This window comes from Colossoma macropomum, unplaced genomic scaffold (genome assembly GCF_904425465.1).
Source record: "Colossoma macropomum unplaced genomic scaffold, Colossoma_macropomum, whole genome shotgun sequence".
Taxonomy (NCBI): Eukaryota; Metazoa; Chordata; class Actinopteri; order Characiformes; family Serrasalmidae; genus Colossoma; species Colossoma macropomum.
The window spans coordinates 26,622,131-26,641,856 of NW_023494787.1; the positions used below are offsets into that span (position 1 = coordinate 26,622,131).

The following is a 19,726-nucleotide window of genomic DNA, read 5'->3' on the forward strand; positions in this document are numbered from 1 at the left end:
ACAAAACGAAAGAAATCACATGGTAAAATAAAAGAACAGGCCTTGCTATTTTGAGAATGAAGTAAATTCCGAGAATAGGAGCTTTGATAGTCTACCTCTCCATCTTCTCCACAAGTTCCATTAGAGACAGCTGGAACTTGGCAGCAACTGTTGAGGCCTGGTATCTGCGTGTAACCGTGCTGTTCTTCCTTACGTGGGTCCTCTGTTGACTGAGAGCTTCTGAATAGCTCATGAACAGATATGCAACCATCTAGACCAAGAGGAAAAATAAAATTAAACCCTGGGACAACAAATCCAAAGTAAGACCATGTTAAAGTCCCCTTACCTTATTTTTGCTCTGCATGAAAAGGTCAAGGACCTCCTGACGAACTTGATCATAATTTTTGTCCAAGAACTTATGGACCTGTTAAGAATGATATGAGTAAGTAAGAGTGGAAGTCTCACAATAATTTGTGCATAAACTCTACTGATCATCATAGTGCTCTGATATATACCTGATAAGTGACTTTCCCAGCAAAATGTTTAATGGCAAATTCAGGGAGAGGCATTTTTGGCTTTGAATATAGTAGGTTGTGGCCGTGATGATAGTGACATTTCTGAAGGAAGGTGTGGTCTGTAGCCTGAATATGAAGAGAAATTCACTGAGCAAAACTGAGCAAGCACGGCTTAAAGTACATAAAAAAACAGAAAGTGCCACAGGGATAAACTGTTGAACTGGAACGCACCTGTGGAAAGCCACTCTGGTCATCCAGAATCCGAAGGATTCCATGAGGCTTTGCTGCAATGAGGTCAATGCAGGCCTGATTGTCACTGAAAGGCACCTCCTCCCAGGGGATTTGCTCTCTGCTGTATTCCTCCTAAGATATTCAAAGTCATTTTTTCACACGTATTGTGAAAAATCTACAGTCACAATGCTCTGAGGATTAGAAGGAACCAAGAAAGCTTACTTGCTCTTCTCTGAAAACTATCCTATTGAAAAAGAACTGTAGGTACTCATTTGCATAGTTTATGCAAAGCTGTTCAAAGCTGTTGAAGGTGAGGTCCTGTGAAGCACAAATAGTGCGATTCACTAAGCAATCAGTATTTAACTGCTACATGGAGCATCCTTAAAAAGACAAAAACAAGTTATCTTTGCATTCATGTTAATACCTCAAAGCCATAGATGTCAAGAATGGAGATAGACAGTGCTTCATTCCTTGGGTACACCAGCTTATTGATTCTATCAGTTATCCAGTTGAAAAGAAGGGAGTACAGGATCTTGGCAACTGCATCTCTGGAATTTTGGAGAGAGGAATTGAGCATATTTTAAGCTTCTTTTATGTCCATTCATCACATTATCCATCCATCTATCTCAAGAGAATTTTGAGGGATTTATTTTCACAGCTTCACAGAATTACCTGGCATCAACTGCACTCTCAACTGTTAAAGGAGTGTAGATCTTCTCTCTCATTGTTTCCTATAGGAGAATGTAAATGTGAATGTCACATTAGAAAACAAATGTTCCAGTCCAGAAATACAACTTGTGTGCAGCACGATATTTAGCAGATATTTACAACTGAGTCACTCTCCAATTCATCACCTTTCATGGAAACCACAAAACATGAATGTGTTTACTTGTAGTTCATGCTTAGTGTCAGATTCAGCATAGAGTTTGTACCTATACTGTATACACGGTTTTCAGGAATATAAAATCAATTTGTTAAAAATATATGAGCAAAATGATTCCATTATTATGATGCATGAAGTTTGATGTGTCTAGAATGATGAAGAGAACTGTATAAGATTCCATGATGATTTATTAAGATGCATAACATTGAGTATGACATTATAATAAAACTAAAGGTTTTGGGGATTTGGGTAATTTGAGGGATTTAGGGAAATGTCTAATTGCATGCAACATGCAAAAGAATATTTTGAAATGTTGGTCATGCTTCAGACCCCATCCCTGAGCAGATGAATCTGATAATTGGCTGCGTTGAAAGAGCAATCAAAGAGAACTCCTTCAAAACCTGGTGAAGAGCATGTCCTCTGAGGAAATAAGTGAACAATCTACTGCTGTCATCAGTATCTTTTGCATCTGAGACCTAAACATCAAGCCAGGCCTTCATTTAGACTCTGTGCGTGTCACATAAAGACGTATGATGTGGTCTGACAAACTCCCATCAAATCAAAACTGACAGCTCCGATCATTTTAGGCTTTACAGGGTGACTCACAGCAGCGGATGCACACAATCTTTTAGCGTGTGTTTTTTGTGTCCTGACTCAGTAATGTAGTAGTGCAACTTTAAAATCCAAAATGCCTCATATTTGAAAAGCGCTGCACAAATCTCAGGGCAAATAACGTTTTAAGGAATTACTATAAATAGAATATGTGTCATAATTTATCAACAGCTAGGAAAAAAGACAGCTAATCAGCCTATCTGACCACTTTAAGTGTATGCTTTAATAGTTGTACATGAAATTCATTCAGATCATTTGAGCAAAATGAATCAATTGCTCTGATCTGATTTAAAATTCATTTGACTCGAAGTCATGTACACTACTAATATTAGGAATATTTAAATGTTCGATGTGCAATGACAACTTGGTTGAAAGCAAAATATGTTCAATTTCACTCTTGAATATTACATACATATAGTTGGTGCCAAAAAAACACAAGTTACAACAAAATGGTAACACAGTGTAGTGAGATTTTTTTGCAAGGAATTTCAGACCATTTCTAGTTGTCCATTCATCATAAAACTTTGATCATGATGTAAAAAACAGCTGCTGCGTTCAGATAATGCAGAACAACAGAAGTAGAAAAAATGTAAATACTTTTTTTTAGACAGCGACAATATGTCGAGTAGCAACCCTTCATAAACTTGTTATGTGGGTCTATACAGGACTAAAAAATAATCTCTTCTACTAAGCTTAGTCTATTTATTCATGTTGCTCAAAATCGCTTGTCATCCTTTATAGCCATAGAGGCTGCATTTCAGAGACATCATCCCAAAGAGCAGATTAGAAGTCGATGAGGCACCCTATCAACAGTGCAACTGATACAGACTTCTGTGAAAACCAGCCCTCAGGGTTAAGCGATGTAAACACAGCCTGTACTTCTGTGAAGGGACAGCATTAATCCTCTTCAACTGATAGTATCAAGGACGTTCAGACAGGTTTACCAAGCTGTTCTTACACCTTGGGAACTGACCTGGCTTCACTCTACTAGAACATGGCCGCTTTTAAAGTAGATGCAACTCCAAAGTCATTCACTAAAAGCCGGGTCTTACAGGTTCCACCTGATAAAAAAAGCCCTACAGTGCGAGTGCTCTACCTTTTGTGATTGGACAAAGGTTAATGACTTTGGATATAGCCCTCTCTTGTTACATTGAGAAGACCTGCTATTCTAATTAGCAGTACTGCCTAAATTGCATTGCACGGCCCCCAATGGTGTCACACTAGCAACCATGATGAGTTGTAGTCTAAACGACTTAGCACATTTCAACATGGCCAGGACACAGTGAACATTGACAAGCTCTGGCTCTGAGCAGGACTCACTGAGACAATGACTAGCCTGTAACCAGATACCGACCACAGCACCGCATAAAAGTTTTTTGTTTTGTTTTTTTAAACAAAAGAGGAGACAATAGGAAATGACAAGAGAAAAGATGATGAAAATGCAAAAAGCTGCTGGAGTCCACTTGGAGCAAGCAATCTAATTCCTCACCTATGACCTCTGAAGGAGATCATTTGGGAAAAAGGACAAAATGAAGATTGAACTTCTTCACTGAGGGTCTGGATGGTTTCCTTTTGTCGCAAGAGAGGTACCAAACAAAATATTATGCAGAGAAAAACTGGCCTAGCTGTTCAGTGGCAGAGAAAACTGGATAAACACATCACTCATCTATTTGAACGGGGAGCAACTAAAGAGTAAGCTAACTGCGTTGTTTGGCATATAGTTGCCGTCCAAAGAAAAACACGTATCTCCAAATTACTAACTTTACAAGAGAAGGCAAAAATGGCCTTAACTTTAATTCTAAGTTAATGTAAAGATATTTTATTCTGCGTTATTTTGAAGCATTCCTGTTGTTTCATATATTATGAAATTTTCGAATAATGTTTAAAAAAGCGACAAAAATGGAGATACATGTTTTTTGGGGGGCAGCAATGATATATGACATGAAAGAATAATGTTACTGTATTATGGCTTGTACTGAGCCGGGACAATTAATTCTACAATGAATGCCAGCACAGCAAACTGCAAGAGTAACACATACTGAAACCATTCCTCAATATTGCACTGTGAACTGGTAAGTGGTGATGAGGACTACTGAATGACATAACTTATTATTGGCCTTTTCATGCATGTGTAAAATTTGTATGACACTAATGATAAAAAATGCACAGATTCCCTTTTGTGTATGTGTTTGTAATGGTTAGAGATTATTTCAGGTGAAAAATAATACTTACTCCAACAATTATGCATGTTGTGTCCAATTATATGAAGTCGTATGCAAAAGTTTGAACAACCGGTCAATTTCATGTTCTTTTGATTTTCTAAGTGAAAATAAGTTAACAATCCTCTACAATGAACAAGCTAAAATATGCCATTTTACTGCAAACGTTAGTGCACAATTTCTATTTATTTGCTGAGATTTTATGTGAAATAAAATGCTCCATAACTTTTGCAGACCACGTTTTACATTTTTCCAATGTATTCAATTCAGCAAATAAACAGTATTTGTGCATTTAAACTTGTAGAAGTTTGTTCTCTGTAGATCATGTGTACTTTTTATCATTTAGAAAATCAACAAAGCTTGTCATTTGACCAGAGGTGCCCAAACTTTTGCATACAACTGTATATACTGAGCTGGCAGTTTATTAGGCCCTAGCTTGTACAGTCACTAGCCATTTTATTATTGTATATATTACAATATGTGCACTTTGTATTAAGGCCCAACGGATATGAAAACATTGTGGTAGATATTCAGATAATTGTCAACTTCAGCCAATATAATTTTACATTTATATTCTTTAATGTTATACTCCAATAGTTGACTGATTTGATTGTCAGTTCTCAATTATCACCTTTCTTAAACTCAAACAACAGAAACTCACAGCCTTAAATAATATTAATAAAAGTATTTGGCAGATTTTGTCCTATTGTTTGAAATAATCATTTAATAATAAGTTTGAATCCTGCCAATGCCATTAAAATTCTTAAATTATCGCTTCATAATGGATATGTTCAAATATACTGATAAAGCCGTGGGATGCCAATATCGATCAATGCAATTGGCCAACTTATATATCGCTCAGGCTCTACTCTGTAGGCATACAATTACTGACTGTAGCCCATCTGCAGAAATTCACAATTCATCGGTCTCTACCCCATCCATCAATGAAAAAGGACCACTATAGGACCACCACTGACCAAATCTTATTTGGGTGCTGGATCATTGTTATCACAGCAGTGACACCAACATAGTAGTGCCATTGTAGAGTGTGGTGCTGATCATTGCAGCAGCATTACCGTTTTAAATTCTGTACAGTGAAAATTTTCTATACTGTCAAAAGTCCTATTTATTATGAATGGTCTGACTGGGTTTGCACTGGGTTTGCAAGAGCACGGTTAATGCTCTAGCAGCCCTCTTGGCAGACCTGAATCAGGTCCTGCTGTTCTGAAGGACTGTCTCACTGGCTAGCATGCCTATATACCTCCCTGATTGCTCCTGCCAAGGGTATCCCCTGATTGGGTTACAGTGGTCTCCATAGCACCGTGTCCTGCTGCCCAGATAAACTTGCCATGTTATTCTATCTGAGGTTATTTCAAGCTTGTATATGCACCATTTGACATTTTCTTTGTTTCACTGTCGATGCTCTCTGCAAGACAAATTGAATCGTGCTAGTTGTGTACTATGGATCATGTTTCGAAGGACCATCAAAGAAACAGACCAAACAAAACTGACTTAAGTGCTGGTACTTGGCACAGGGCCATGACAGCAGCCTGGAGTTCATCCAAGGTCTACAGATGACTAACCGCAATGCTAAGTTGTCCTTTAGAGTCAGTGCACTTTTGAGAGAATGTCATTCTATGTAGTTTGTATATTACTGGAAAATACCTGGAATGTCAGCCAGTGAAAGTGGAAGATACAGTCATTTTACAGGGTATTTTTTTAAGCTTAAATACATGCACAGTAGGCATTTACTTGCTGAACATAAACTGCTTAATCTATAGTCAAAACAGAAACAAGATGCTATTCCTGTTTGCTATGGAAATATCTTTGGCAATATTAGCAGAAGGAAAACTATTTTATTTCGAAACCTAATTGTACATTCATAGATTCCAGACGAGAACTACGTTAGCACAATTTTTCAAATGTTTCATATTTCACCCTATTGGTTGTTGCAGGAAACAAATACCACACCTTTTAGTAGATTAACTTCTCTATTTTTGATGAAACTTGAACCACAAACAAAAACTAAACAATTATTACCTTGAACAAGAAAAAAGGTAACAGCCAACTGAGGTTAGTGCTATATCACTTACACTAGCTAGCACCACAGTATTGAGGTTAGTGCTATATCACTTACACTAGCTAATACCACATGTATTTATGAACCTCTAAATCAGTGGCTATAAGTCAGGATTTGTTAAGCGCCATAGGGGTTCCCAGCGGTTGGGTGATGTATTTGTGTAATGCATGCTGAGTATTGTGTAGTGGGAGAACACTGATGCACGAAAGCAGGAAACCATACAAAACTGTGAATTCTGTCAGACCAATGAGGCTGAAGGGTGCAATGCTGCACTACAAAATACTGCACAATATAAAAAATAACATATTAAATGATAGTTTTAGGCTGGAATGCCCCGTTAAGCAAAAGTAAGTAAAAGACATGTACCAGCGTAATTTTAATAATGTGACAAGAGAAGATGAGGAAGAGAAGTAACAAGAGATTCGTGAGAGTGTGAGAAAGCACACAATGCAATGACAATAAATTGCATCAATGCTATTTTTTGATGATCAAAGGCAACATACAAAACTACAGACTGCTAAATGAGGATCCATTGAGGGAGTTGCAGCACACATCACTTTGTCCTACCGTCACTTTGAAAGTGATTGATTTCTGCAGAGCCTCAGGAGAAATCTGCAGGAGCTCCGCCACCACTCTGATTTCCTGAGCACTCACCACTGATGCCATCTCCTGAGAGTCTGTCTGTATATTCAAAAACGGACAACTTTACCATTTATTCGTGGTACTTGTAATGAAATAAAGGATTATTATATTGTAGTTTTAAACAGACAGGAGTATTATAACATAGCTTACCTCATATCTCTCAAAGAAGACATTTCCCAGGTGGAGGATGGAGGACAGGACCCTGAAAATGCCATTCTGATCGTCAACATTGAAGTGCAAGACCTCCATGGCACTAAGGAGCCTGCGGAAGTCTTCCCCATCACTCTTACCAAAGATCTCACAGTCCCCACCCTGTCCAGCAGCAATAGGTGAGCAACAAAAACAGACAACACATCAGTTTCTGTCCTTGTTTGATCAGGTGATAAAAGGAAAAAATAATATTTATTTTATTTTATTTATAAACTTATAAATTCAGCTCTTCATAAACACTGTATACTGTAACAGATAAATTTTTAATCTCACTTGATTGAGGTAATAGTAGGTCTCTGCTTCCTGGAGGTACAAGGACTGTTTTTGCTGTGAAGGAAGGCCGGCAAGCATTTCATAAAAAATGTGGTAGTTTCTTTCATCTTTGGCCTAGAAGAAAAATACATATATCCAGAGAATATCCAGTTTATTTTCAAACATAATTTCAAACCATATGCAAGCAGTCAAAATAATCATGTAACCAAAGTAACACATTTACAATAAAAAGAATTGCCACGATCACCTGAAACACTATCCTTGACTTTTCAAGTAGATACTGTGAAGTTATGGCACCGCTGATCACACCCCTGTAGGAAAAATTACAGAGAATTAAAGTGGAATTTCATAGTCTATGCATAATTCAATTGAGGAGGTGCAAACAACATCATTCAGTGTGGTTTGAATGTAAAATGGTTCATAGTAGAGAAAGTTGCCATTTTGGAATTCTTTACAGTGGTGGTGATAGAAACCAGGGGTCATGATATCTACAATGCAAGTGCAGCACTTTTATTTACTACCCAAAATAATCAGTAAATCAACACGTCTCCTGAGTTTTTAGAGGTAATACTGATAATGGTAAAACAGTTGTAGATCTCAAAACTATCATAAAACAATGTCTCAGGCATCAGGCAGCATATTCATAACCATTTTATTTAAGAACATTATGTGAGAGAGCTTTTAGAGACATTAAACTCCTCGGATGTCTGGTTACCATCACTACCACAGTAAGCAATTTCGGCTAATATGCATTAACATGAAAAAAACTATTACTCTTAAACATTTTGGCCAACACTCAACTTAAGCAAATAGGCCAAACACGTACAATAATTAATCTGTTCATACTCAATCTCTCAAAAGTTACCTAAGACAGAATGTCTTAACAATTACACTTACTCTTCCAGAAATATCTCTATGTATTTCCCAAAGCGACTTGAGTTATCATTCCTGACGGTTTTGGCATTTCCAAAAGATTCTAAGAGTGGAGCTGCTTCAAGAATCTGTAGATTTAATCACAGTAATGTCAGCAGTGATGAATGCAAAAAAGACAGTTAATGTTCATGTCAAACATTTCGTCATCAATTCTGCCCTCTGTCAAAATAAAGGCTGTGTTACAATAAAGAATTTGTTTGAACCAACAACCTACACATCACTTTTTTATTTCTGTGTTTTTTCCCCATGTTTTCCTTTGAAGAATTTAGAACTTGTCCACACTTCTTTGCAAACTAGCAGGCAAGCAGCACTGACAAGCAACCCTACAGACTTGTAAACAATAACAGTGCCCAACTACACTTGTACACGCTGGCTAATATACAGTCTACCTGGCACTTTTTGCATCAATGGATTTCTCATACCATAATACAGTATTGGATGGCCTACTATAGCTATAGGTCTTCACTGTTGGAACACAGAATTCTCAGTTCACAATAGATTTTATTCCAAATTTGTGAATATTTTTGATGACACCTAACTGGCTTAGCTATTTTCTTGTTAGAAATTGTCTAAAAATGATATGACATGTTTAGTCCTATTGGACCATATACTCAATTTATCAATCAGGTCTGTTCAAACAACCTCTGCATTGCAGAAGCTTAGATGTGTTGATGTTACTTTTATGCAGTCATATTGGATATGTGTAATTCATCACATTTAACACAAATGAAATCTATTTTACTATAATATATGGACCATTCTACCAAATTGGTCAGAGTTAAAAGCACATTTCAGACTTTTAACTGATTTAGACTTTAGACTAAAAGCATTTTGCTTTAAGTGACTCTATATGTTAATTATGATTATTTTATTAAAACAAATGATTGAACATTCCATTTTGTCATTAACAAAACAATCATAACACTACTGATACATTACCAAATGTTTTGGTAGTAATAACTTTAGTTAACTTTGAGCATAACTAAAAAAAAAAGCCAGTAATAGCTAACAGCTCTGAACAGCTGTATATACAAAAAATCATAATATTTTTATTAAAACATAAAAAAGTTTATTTAATTGCAGAAAATGTGTTTCATTAGTGACAATTTAAGAACAATTAAGGTAACACAGTGATTTTAAGACTTTGGGACACATTTACTTCAAAACAATAGGATCAAAGTGCTCACCATGTGGCCATGAGGGTCAGGGATGCAGTTTCACTAACTGCTCTAAAATGCAAGGGTGCAAGGGTGTGGCTAAAATAATGCTCCGCCTATGGACTCTCTGTATTTCGATCGTTACATGCAAACGTGGGACAGTATTTTGGAATAATTTTTTTTTGTTTAAATATTAAACTCACAATAAATCTACATTTTCTGACTTCACTTTAACATAAATCAAAAAGATCTTCTTACAAACAAAGTAAAAAATGTAAAAAATGTAAGTTTTATTTTCACAAGTAGAAATTTAGGGGTTAGGGTTTGGGACAGCCACCTCCCAACAGAACGTACCCTACAAATGATGAGTTTGCATGTATTTAGCTTATTACTATCTCAATTGGGTTTAAACAGATCAGAACATAATCCCTGTAAATAGCTAAGATCTGAAAAAACATTTTTTTTACTGGGGGATCACAGTTTTAACTTTTAAATGTTTAAATCTGGAAGAAAAAAAAATTTGGTACAATGCTCCACATAGACTGTATTACATTATAAAGCATTATATCTAATTGTCTTAATGAAACTTCCATAATTGCATATTCAATAGAAGGTAAGCAATTATGGAAGCAAAAAAGGGTTATCTTCTGTAGGATGTACTGGATGACATTTACACATAAATGTCATGTGGATTCATTTATTCATATGTATGAACAAATAGTTTGCAGACAATAAAGCATAAGATGCATGCACTTTCTAAAACATCATGCAGTACTTGTCACTGTGCACACAGACATGCCAAAAACCAAAAATACAATACCTCAATCTGTACACGAATTAAAGGAAAATATAAAAAAAAACACTTGTTACATCAAAGTACATCATATGTCTGAGTGCTGTATAAGCAAACCATTATAAACTAGCTTAGTTGGACCATACCTGCTGTGTTATGTTGCGTTTGTGATGTATAGCAGCTAAATAGCGCAGGACCAGCTTTGTGGCCTCAGTTTTGCCAGCACCACTCTCCCCACTGAAATACAATAAGCACATTTTACACTTGCACCAAATGGTGGCCGTAACCCCCCAATTATCAGCTTAACACCACAATTAGGTAAACTGGCACAGAGACTTGGCATGTGAAGAATCGAGTTCCACCTCCTTTGCTTTGCACTTAAGTAATGAGCATAGTGTCTGGTCGTCAGACAGAAGTGAAATCGAATGCTGGAATGTGTGCATCGTGCCAGCTTCTCTGAGACGACAGTGGGTGCATTTCACAGAGATGTGATCTGATGGTGCAGTCCTAGGCCAGACACCAGCAGTCTTTCCTTACAAGTATCTCCTTCAGAGAGAGGTTTAAAGTGTTCCAGGTGATCAGTTGTCAAACAGTATTGACACCGATCAGCTAAACTGCTTAAAAGACTACACAAGAGAATAATGGACTGAGGGCTTTGACTCCTCCCAATTTCATTCAAAAAAAAGCAACATCTCAAAGTAACTCATATTTTAATTTAACTATACCTGATAATAATGCACTGGTTCTGTTTGGCATCCATCATTTTTGTGTAAGCAGCATTTGCTATAGCAAATAAATGCCTGGAAATAAATATTTTTGTTAATATAAACATATTAACAACCACCTCTATAAAAGCTTTATAGAAAAATGAAAAACAGGACTCTGAGCTTACGGAGGATTTTCACCAAGGGCATGCCCTTTGTGTTGCAGCACCATGTCTGTTCCATAAATATTGTACATCTTGTAGGGATTCAGAGCTACCAAAATACTTCCAATATATGTCTTGAATGAAAGCATACAAGCAAAATTAATATATCAACGTAATCATACAGTTAACCAATGTACAATAAAATAGTCTTACAGGAAGTATTGTGTGAAAATTCTTAAAATTTTACTCACATAAATCAGTTCTCGTTCAAACCTTTTCCTCAGGTTGAGTAAAACAGCTGCTTCATGAAGCTCCCTGGAAAAATAAGTTCGGCCATATTTAAAAGATTGCATAGGCAGCTGAAAGAGATATTGATCTAAACAAACAGGTTCCAAAGTAGTAAGTGTAACAAAATAATTTTATTTCATCAGATAAGTTAGCTGTCTGTGAGATTAAATAAATTCTTACTCCAGTTGTGTCATATCCTCAATCCCATCCTCCTCAGCTCGCTCTCGGTACAACATTGTTGGCAGACTTCGGATTGAGTACATCTACATACCCAAGTTAATACATATAAATTGATGACACAAATAAAAGCAGCAGCCAGACATAACTAAAAAATTAATGAATATTTTAAAAATTATAATATCCATAAGTGGCCAAACACATCTGCTTCAACTCATTAAGAGTTTCACGAACTGAGTCACGTGTGTTGGAACAGAGGAAGCACCAAACTGCCCAGTGTTATGGCCTTCCAGGACTTGGGAGTAAAGAACACTGCTGAGTTAGCTGATATGGCTGCATATAGCATTCTTTTAATGTTACCTAACATTTACATAGTGACCTGTAAAGACATTCTGCTTCAAAATGTTATGAGTCTTCTTGGATAGCCCAGATCTTTTTAATAAGCTTCTGTCTCAAATCCAAATTCTTCAGTGATTAGATCTGGTCTTACAAGTCTATTTTTGTGCAAGTGCAAGTGCAGTTTAGTTGTTTAATGTCAGAGTACTGCTAAGTGTGTTTTTACTTTGGTGGCCAGAAATACTCTGTGCTGACACGACCTGTTTTTCATTATCGTGTAGAAGTAATGAAATACAGCTATATTCTACAATGGGAGCAATACTTGCCATTATGAAAATAGGCTTGGCCCAAGACCCTCTAAACCCTGCAGTTCTGCTTCAGTTCCGCATTTTAGTCGCATCAACAATGTGTGAATGTATAGGGCAAGAAATCTTGGCACTACATTTAAAAGCGGACTCATGCAATGTACAGGCTGTCCAAGTACCTTAACCCTTTAATGTTCTGTTCAACCATTTGACAGAGCACATTTTGAGTCACTATATATGCTACAAAGTGCCATCTTGACCGTTTGGTATTGAATATATTTTGAAAATATTTTGAATATTTTGAATATTTTAAAAATTGTGGGGTCAAAAAACGAAAAAAAAAAACCCCACCAATTCCACAATTCCACCACAAAAAATTCCACTGCTTTTGTCTTGGTGAGGACATTAAATTGTTAACAAAATCATTTTATCAGTCGCTTTTGAAAAAGCTCATTTTCTTTTCTACAGTGGCTCAATCCAGACTGCTACCATGAAGCTCAAGGACATGTCAAAATTAAAAAGCAAATGCATTTTAACACTTGAATATTTGCTCAGGTTGGTCAGGCTGTTGTAAACAAATCTCTCCAATCTGATGTGTCCTTGTCTGAATCTCCAGGAATTTTGGGTTAGAGGGGTTAGAGGCCACAACTAAGTCTGCATCTATAAAGTCTTTACTAAAGGGCAAACTTAGGGCACACAGAGGGCTGTCGTGAACATGGTTTTGGGGATCAAAATGAGAAATGGGACACCCTATTGTCCAAATGTGCAAATGAGGACCGCAGGGCTGCAAGTGCATCAGTCGGAATAAGGTGGGTACTGACGCTGTGCTGCCAGCACATTCTAATCTAATTATTTTACAATTGCACTGCCCAAAAGCAGGTTAGTGCCTAAGCCACATTTTCATGCACAACTACTGTAATTTTATGTGTAATTTTTTCCCTTGCACTATGATAACAAAAATAGGACCCCATAACATTTTATCCAATCTTCTGTTTCAGTACAGAATAATGTTTTTTTTGATGGCCTTACCTCTTTATTCTTTGTATTTCTACTGTAATCACGCAAGCCCCAACTGTGAGAATTGTTATGAATTGACCTACTGTGAAAACAATCTTATGGCATAAAGTATTTTAACAAATATACCACATATACTAAAACATAGCAGTTAAAATCATGAAGGCACTGCAGAACTAATAGTGACTTATGTCCAAAATATTAGCTGTACCTTATCATACCAGTGCCCTTGAGGTTCACCCTCCCTGTCTGGTAACCACTCAGGCTCAGTACCATCAGCCTCTTGCCCAGGATACACAGGAATGACAAAATCCACCAATTCTTCATCCCTGTACATGGACCATTTTGTGAGGTTCTGCACAGTATGATGTGGAAGGACTCTTTCTGAAGACCAGACATCATCTGGCTCATGAAGATCTATTGTTTGGATTTGTGCCCAGTGTTCACCAGGTTGACCCTGAACCTGAGGTGTCACCACTGCATACCTTGGGTCCTCTGGAGAACTCCCGAAAGTTGTGGACAACTTAAAGGAGGCTTTATGTAAATTAGTATTCTTCAGTGCTTTTCCCAGAAATGGTGAAGAGGGTTGACCACTTTCAGCTGTTTTACCCCTAGCCATGATTGATCCATCTGGCAGTCTGTAGGAGGCCTTACGAAGATTTTGGTTCTGAAGCGCGCTTGACAGCACTGAGGTTTGTTCTTTTTTGTTGGGGTTTCTGAATAGGCCTGAGGTATTGGGCAGTCGATAAGAAGCACTGCGAAGATTTGCATTTTGCAAAGCACTTGACAAATGGGATGTAATATTTTGTTCTGCTTCCTGTTCAGAGCTCTTGGTTAAAAGTGTTCCATCAGGAAGCCTGTACGAAGCCATTCGGAGGCTTGTGTTCTGAAGAGCATTTGAAAGAATAGGGGAGGGTGACATTTCTGTCTTTTGATTTTGAGATAGGAGAGTTCCATCTGGGAGTCTGTAAGAAGCTTTACGAAGGTTGGGATTCTGTAGAGCATTTCCTAAAAAAGGTGAAAATGGTTTTGTTTCATTTACTTGTTCAGAACTTCGAGACAAAATAGATCCTTCAGGGAGTCTGTAAGATGCTTTTCGAACATTGGCATTTTGAAGGGCATTGGATAACAGAGAAGGAGATGAAGCTGGTTGTTGCACTTCATTTCTAAGTGTGATTGTACCATCTGGCAACCTGTAAGCTGCTTTACGGAGACTTGGGTTTTGCAAAGCATTTGACAAAAGAGATGGGGTGGTGTCCTCTCTTTCACTGCCTGAGTTTCTAGATATTATTGACCCATCAGGTAGTCGAAAAGAAGCACCCTGGATGTTTGGATTCTTTAATGCACTAGATAAAATAGAAGAAGGTCCTTGTGCTTGACGAAAAGGTGTAGGACTTCTCTGTAAAGGAGAAGTGTATGAGGCATTGCGTAAATGAGGGTTCTGTAGTGCACTGGACAATAAAGATGGTGAAACTTGTGCTGTTTGTTGATTAGGTTGTGTCACCATTGGAGTGTATACATTTCTTTGAAGTGGTGAGGTATATGAGGCATTTCGCAGATGAGGATTCTGCAATGCACTTGCAAGAACTGAAGAAGACTGCATATTTTTCTGGGTGTCCTGCTGTGCTACCATTGGATGTGGAGATGCAATTCTTTGTAAGGGGGAGCTGAATGAAGCACTGCGAAGATAAGGATTTTGTAGAGCATTACTCAGCATTATAGAGCTTTGATCAGTAGCCTGAACATGTGGTGGTGTCACTCCTGAATGGGGAGATACAGGTCGCTGTAGGGGTGAGCTATACACAGCATTACGGAGCTGTGGGTTCTGCAATGCATTCGTCAAAACTGGAGAAGGAGACTGAATTGCACCCTGATTGATCTGCGGTATGTGAAGTGGAGACTGAACAGACTTGAATCTCTGAAGAGGTGAATTATAAGAAGTAGTGGAGAGATGTGGATTCTGTAAAGCATTTGATAAGAGAAGAGAGGGACCTTGCACAACTGTCTGACCAAAAGACGTCACCTCCTGAGGCTGAAGACCAGGTGTAAATGGAGACCTGAGGGAGGAACGATTAATGGCTTGATTATGCAAAGCATTTGTTAATACAGGCGATGAGAGATTCCCAGGTAATGGAGAGTGTACCGCTATTGGTGAGCCAGGTGTCGCTGGGCAGTGAGGTGAAGCTGGTCTCATTGGGAGGTGAGGTGTGCCTGGTCTTATTGGAAGCTGTGGCGATCCAGATCTCATTGATAGCTGAGGTGAACCTGGTCTTGTTGATAGCTGAGGTGAAAGAGCTGGATTTGGTATATGCCTGAGGGAAAGTTGTGGTGATGGTGGTGCTGGCTGTTTCATTGAAATTTGTTGTGGGAAAGGTGCTTGGCCATTCATTGAAATTTGTTGTGGGAAAGGTGCTTGGCCATTCATTACAACAGGATGACTTGCCCCCCTTACCGACTGCCTCACTGGAACAGGATTTATTGGTACTCTTACAACAGGACGACCTCTCCCAACAGGTCTATGAAAACCTCTCTGAGCATTTGGAGTTCCTGGTGGGAAAAATCTTTTTGAGTCTCTGAATCCTGTTACTCTAGAACCTTGTCTTGTTAACATAACAGGAGAGGTGGTTGTGCTTCGACTCATAGGTCCTGAACCCACTGTTCCATTATGAATGGAGGATCTGAGTGGAGCAACATTCTGCATTAGGGGAGCATCTTGACGGCTTCTTCTTCGGAAAACTGGATTGACAGGGGACGGTTTAACAGTACCCATAGGTACTTTGTTTCGGCCAAATCCTCTGAATCTGCGAGTGGATGAATGGCTTGGTAGATTTTGTGAGTCTTGCTGGATTCTACCAGAAAGTCTTGATGGGGTAGGGGACAGAGGTCGCTGAGATCTAGAAGCAGAAGGAGACAATGGTCTTGGAGATCCCATTCTTTGGATGGGAGATGAGGCTCTGTGTGGAGGATAAGGAGAACCCTCAAGTTCTGTTTGAGGACCCATTCTTGGAGATAATGGAGGACTCCTTCTCCTTAAAGAAGGCTGTGGTGAACAAGCTACTGATCTTGTTGATATGAAAGAGTCATTCCTTTTTTTTCCACCAATTGGTCTGAAAGAACTTGGGGGAGGAGCTGAATGGATACTTTTCCGCAGGTTGACTCTTGGAGATGACGGTGGACTTCTCCTTCTCATTGAGCCACGTGGTGAAGTTAGTGGACTTTCCCTTCCTATAGCATGAGGAGACTGTGCTCGAGACAAAAATGGTTTTCTTTGGGGGATGGGAGACTTTTCCTTCAAAGTAGCAGAAGGAGATGGTCCTCGCCTCAAGGGTAGTGGGGAAGATGGGGGGCTAAATTTTCTCCTTTGAATAGGAGAAAGTGGTCGCTGGGCATTATTATTGTACGAAGGTGGGCCAAACATTCTTCTTGGCTGCCTTGGCGAAAATCCTGGACCTATGTCCTCTGGTTGAATATCAAATCTTTGGTAAGACAGAGGGCTAGTTCGACCAGGTGAAATATGGCCTTGTCTAATAGACAGCTGTGGTGAGGGAAGTGGACTTCGTCTCATTGGTGTTGGTTGCATAATCTCAGCTGGAAATTCAAGTCTCTGAAACATGGGATCTGAAGAGACAAAGTGAGGGGGCACTTGATCTCCAAGGTTTGGGTCGAATCTCCTTGCAGACAGAACAGGGGATGGTGGTATTGAGAGTGGCATGTGTGGTCCAAAAGAGTGTCTACTTGGAGTGGGTGATGCTGGCACATTAAGGGGGAAAGGAGGCTTTGCTTGAAGTATTGGAGAGGAAGGCAACTGAGGTGACTGGATGAAAATAGGACTACCAGTTTGTACCGAAGGAAATGGTGCTGGTGCTTGGTGGATAAACATAGGAGTTGCTGCAGGGGACAGTGGTCCTTGCACCATTCCAGTATGTGGAGTAAATCCCACAGTTTGAGGAAAAGTTGGCTGAATTTCATGTTGCATGTCTGTCATCACTTCAAAATCATTTAGGGCAATATGAGGAGATGGTGGATTTGTAATTTCAAGTTTGTCTTTCCCAAACAATTTAATCTGTGGTCTTGGGACCCGGAATGGATCTTCAATTAGTGTGCTTTCCATTGCTAGATGTGCATATTCATTCCCATAAAGTTCTGATGGCTCAGTTTGTTCCATTATGTCCTCCATTACATACATATTCGGCTGGGTACCACCCAAAAGTGGATCAAGGTAAACTGATGTGGCATCTCCACTGTAGCTGTATACATTTTGACTGTATGGATTTGGGTAACTAGAGTACATCATATAGGCATCTGGCAACCCTTCTGGATGACCATAAAAACCTTGTTGATTGCCATAATAATCAATCTCCTCTGGGTAAAAACCATAGCTGTAGTGTTCTGTATTTCCATAGTACCAATGTTCATCTTCAATTGGAAAACCAAATTCATCATAATATTCTCCACCATAATCAAAGTAACCATACTCATCCATTCCCTGCTGCCTGTAATCATAATAGTCCATTCCATCGTCATAATAGTCATATGGTTGTCTTTCATCATATTCATCATAGTAGTCCTCATCATAATAGTCATATTCATCTTTGTAAAGGGGATCATAGTAATTATTCTCCTCACCATAGAAGGCATATTCATCTTCAGGGTAATCATAATAATCTTCCTCATAGGAGTCATATTGGTGCGGACCACTGAAATGTCCATGACCATATCCGTCATAATCCCTGCCCAAATATCGCCCTCTTGGGTTATTCCTTCCATAGCTTCTTTGTTCATAATCATCTTCCTCATAGCTAAACTCCTCCTCATCATATTCATATCCTCCATTTTGATAGCCATTGTATCTTTCCATGTCTGACCTGTGGTAACGAACAGAACGACCAAGCCTTCCCCGAGATGTTTTGGATGTTAAAAATTTACGAGTCAGCCAATTAGTTGCACCTGAAATTTTACCTAGAACCCATCCTTTATTCTTGAATTTTGCCACTCCAGTATTCTTTTTACCAAAAAATCCTTTGAATTTGCCCCCTAACCCAGAGGTTGCAGCAGCAGTTTTTCCTGTTTTCCCACCAATATTGAGCAATAAAACAGATTTTCCACCTTCTTCTTTCTTCTCATTTTTATTTTTTCCACCACCTAGAAAACCTGACATGAATTTAGATGTATTCTTTAAATCTTCTGCTTTAGGCTTACCAAACCCTGCAAACAACTTAGATGGGCTTTGTAATGCCTTGGGTGTAGTATCTTTTTTCTTCTTTGATAGTCGCATGAAAAGTCTAGATGTACTTTTTAGCCCTCTTTTAGGTTGTTTTGGGGCTGGCACCGAAAAAGGTGAAGACTTTCCAGCCAGACCAGTGAGAACCTGTGATGCCCCTTTAATGTTAATATCTTTCATTTTACCCAGTTGTATTTGAGGCTTTTTCTCTTCAGGTTTAAATCCCGCCACAACTTTGGATGCAGCCTTAATGTTGGCACGCTTACCAGTTTTTGGATCAACCCCTTCTTCCACCGCTTGGCCACGCTTTGGCTTAGCTGCAGCCTTCACTGCCATAGCCTTAGAAGCTCCTTTGAGTGCAGCTTTTCCTTTCCCTTTCCCTTTCCCTCCTTCATCCTCACTTGGCAGCTCTTCTTCATCTACTGTCTCACTGTCTTCAACTTCACTCTGTAAGTGCTCTGCATCCGAGCCCTCTTCAGATTCACTGGTAACAGCTTGCTTGCCTTTGCCCTTTCCTTTCTTAGGGTCCTCCTTTCCTTTGCCTTTTGCAGGCTGCTCTTTGGCCCCCTTTCCCCCTTTCTTCTCATTTTTTCCTCCTTTGGTATCCTCTTTCGGTTCCTCTGCCTTCCCTTTGTCACCCTTCTTAGCTGCTGCTTTATCACCTTTCTTTGGTGGCATTTTATCCCTTCATAAAAGTCATGCTAGTCTATGTCACTATTTCAGAAATGACTGGTCAGTGACAGTATACTCATACATTAGCAAAATATTTCATTTGGAGTACAGATCCACAATGAAAGTGCAAAATTGAATTTGTCCATCATCTCACAGAAGAGAAGTGTGCCATTTATCTATTCTAGTGCATTTTTCTTGATTACAATTCTAAATAAGAAGAATATTTCCTTCAAGAAAAATAGTCGTTTAGAACTCTACCTTACATTGTTATATTCTTCATGTATGAAATGTCCAACAGATTCTCTCCCTTGGCTCTTG

The 19,726-nt window shown here is 38.7% G+C and overlaps 3 protein-coding genes across 5 annotated transcripts in view; all 3 read right to left on the minus strand.

Moving 5' to 3' along the window:
* Positions 1–19,726, minus strand: part of myo15aa (myosin XVAa) — a 55,160-nt gene that overhangs the window by 27,608 nt on the left and 7,826 nt on the right. The window contains exons 2-19 of one of the 3 annotated variants that reach the window (XM_036566695.1): positions 13,727–13,844; positions 11,864–11,946; positions 11,647–11,710; positions 11,420–11,529; positions 11,253–11,327; positions 10,674–10,764; positions 8,542–8,645; positions 7,892–7,955; positions 7,645–7,758; positions 7,312–7,473; positions 7,087–7,200; positions 1,398–1,456; positions 1,150–1,273; positions 948–1,043; positions 726–857; positions 495–620; positions 326–403; positions 96–250 (exon numbers count right to left, since the gene is read on the minus strand). In XM_036566695.1, the coding sequence (XP_036422588.1) occupies positions 96–250; positions 326–403; positions 495–620; positions 726–857; positions 948–1,043; positions 1,150–1,273; positions 1,398–1,456; positions 7,087–7,200; positions 7,312–7,473; positions 7,645–7,758; positions 7,892–7,955; positions 8,542–8,645; positions 10,674–10,764; positions 11,253–11,327; positions 11,420–11,529; positions 11,647–11,710; positions 11,864–11,946 (1,751 nt within the window). In that variant the 5' untranslated portion in view covers positions 13,727–13,844. The remainder of the gene's footprint in view (positions 1–95; positions 251–325; positions 404–494; positions 621–725; positions 858–947; positions 1,044–1,149; positions 1,274–1,397; positions 1,457–7,086; positions 7,201–7,311; positions 7,474–7,644; positions 7,759–7,891; positions 7,956–8,541; positions 8,646–10,673; positions 10,765–11,252; positions 11,328–11,419; positions 11,530–11,646; positions 11,711–11,863; positions 11,947–13,726; positions 13,845–19,726) is intronic. The other 2 variants (XM_036566694.1, XM_036566696.1) reach the window with 2 other exon arrangements.
* Positions 13,703–16,657, minus strand: LOC118804898 (serine/arginine repetitive matrix protein 2-like). The gene has a single exon (XM_036565512.1). It carries the CDS (start codon positions 16,514–16,516, stop codon positions 13,703–13,705), a length of 2,814 nt encoding a protein of 937 aa, XP_036421405.1. The 5' UTR covers positions 16,517–16,657.
* Positions 17,077–19,414, minus strand: LOC118804899 (unconventional myosin-XV-like). The gene is made up of 2 exons (XM_036565513.1): positions 17,251–19,414; positions 17,077–17,186 (listed from the first exon to the last, which is right to left on the minus strand). Exons 1-2 carry the CDS (start codon positions 19,412–19,414, stop codon positions 17,077–17,079), a joined length of 2,274 nt encoding a protein of 757 aa, XP_036421406.1.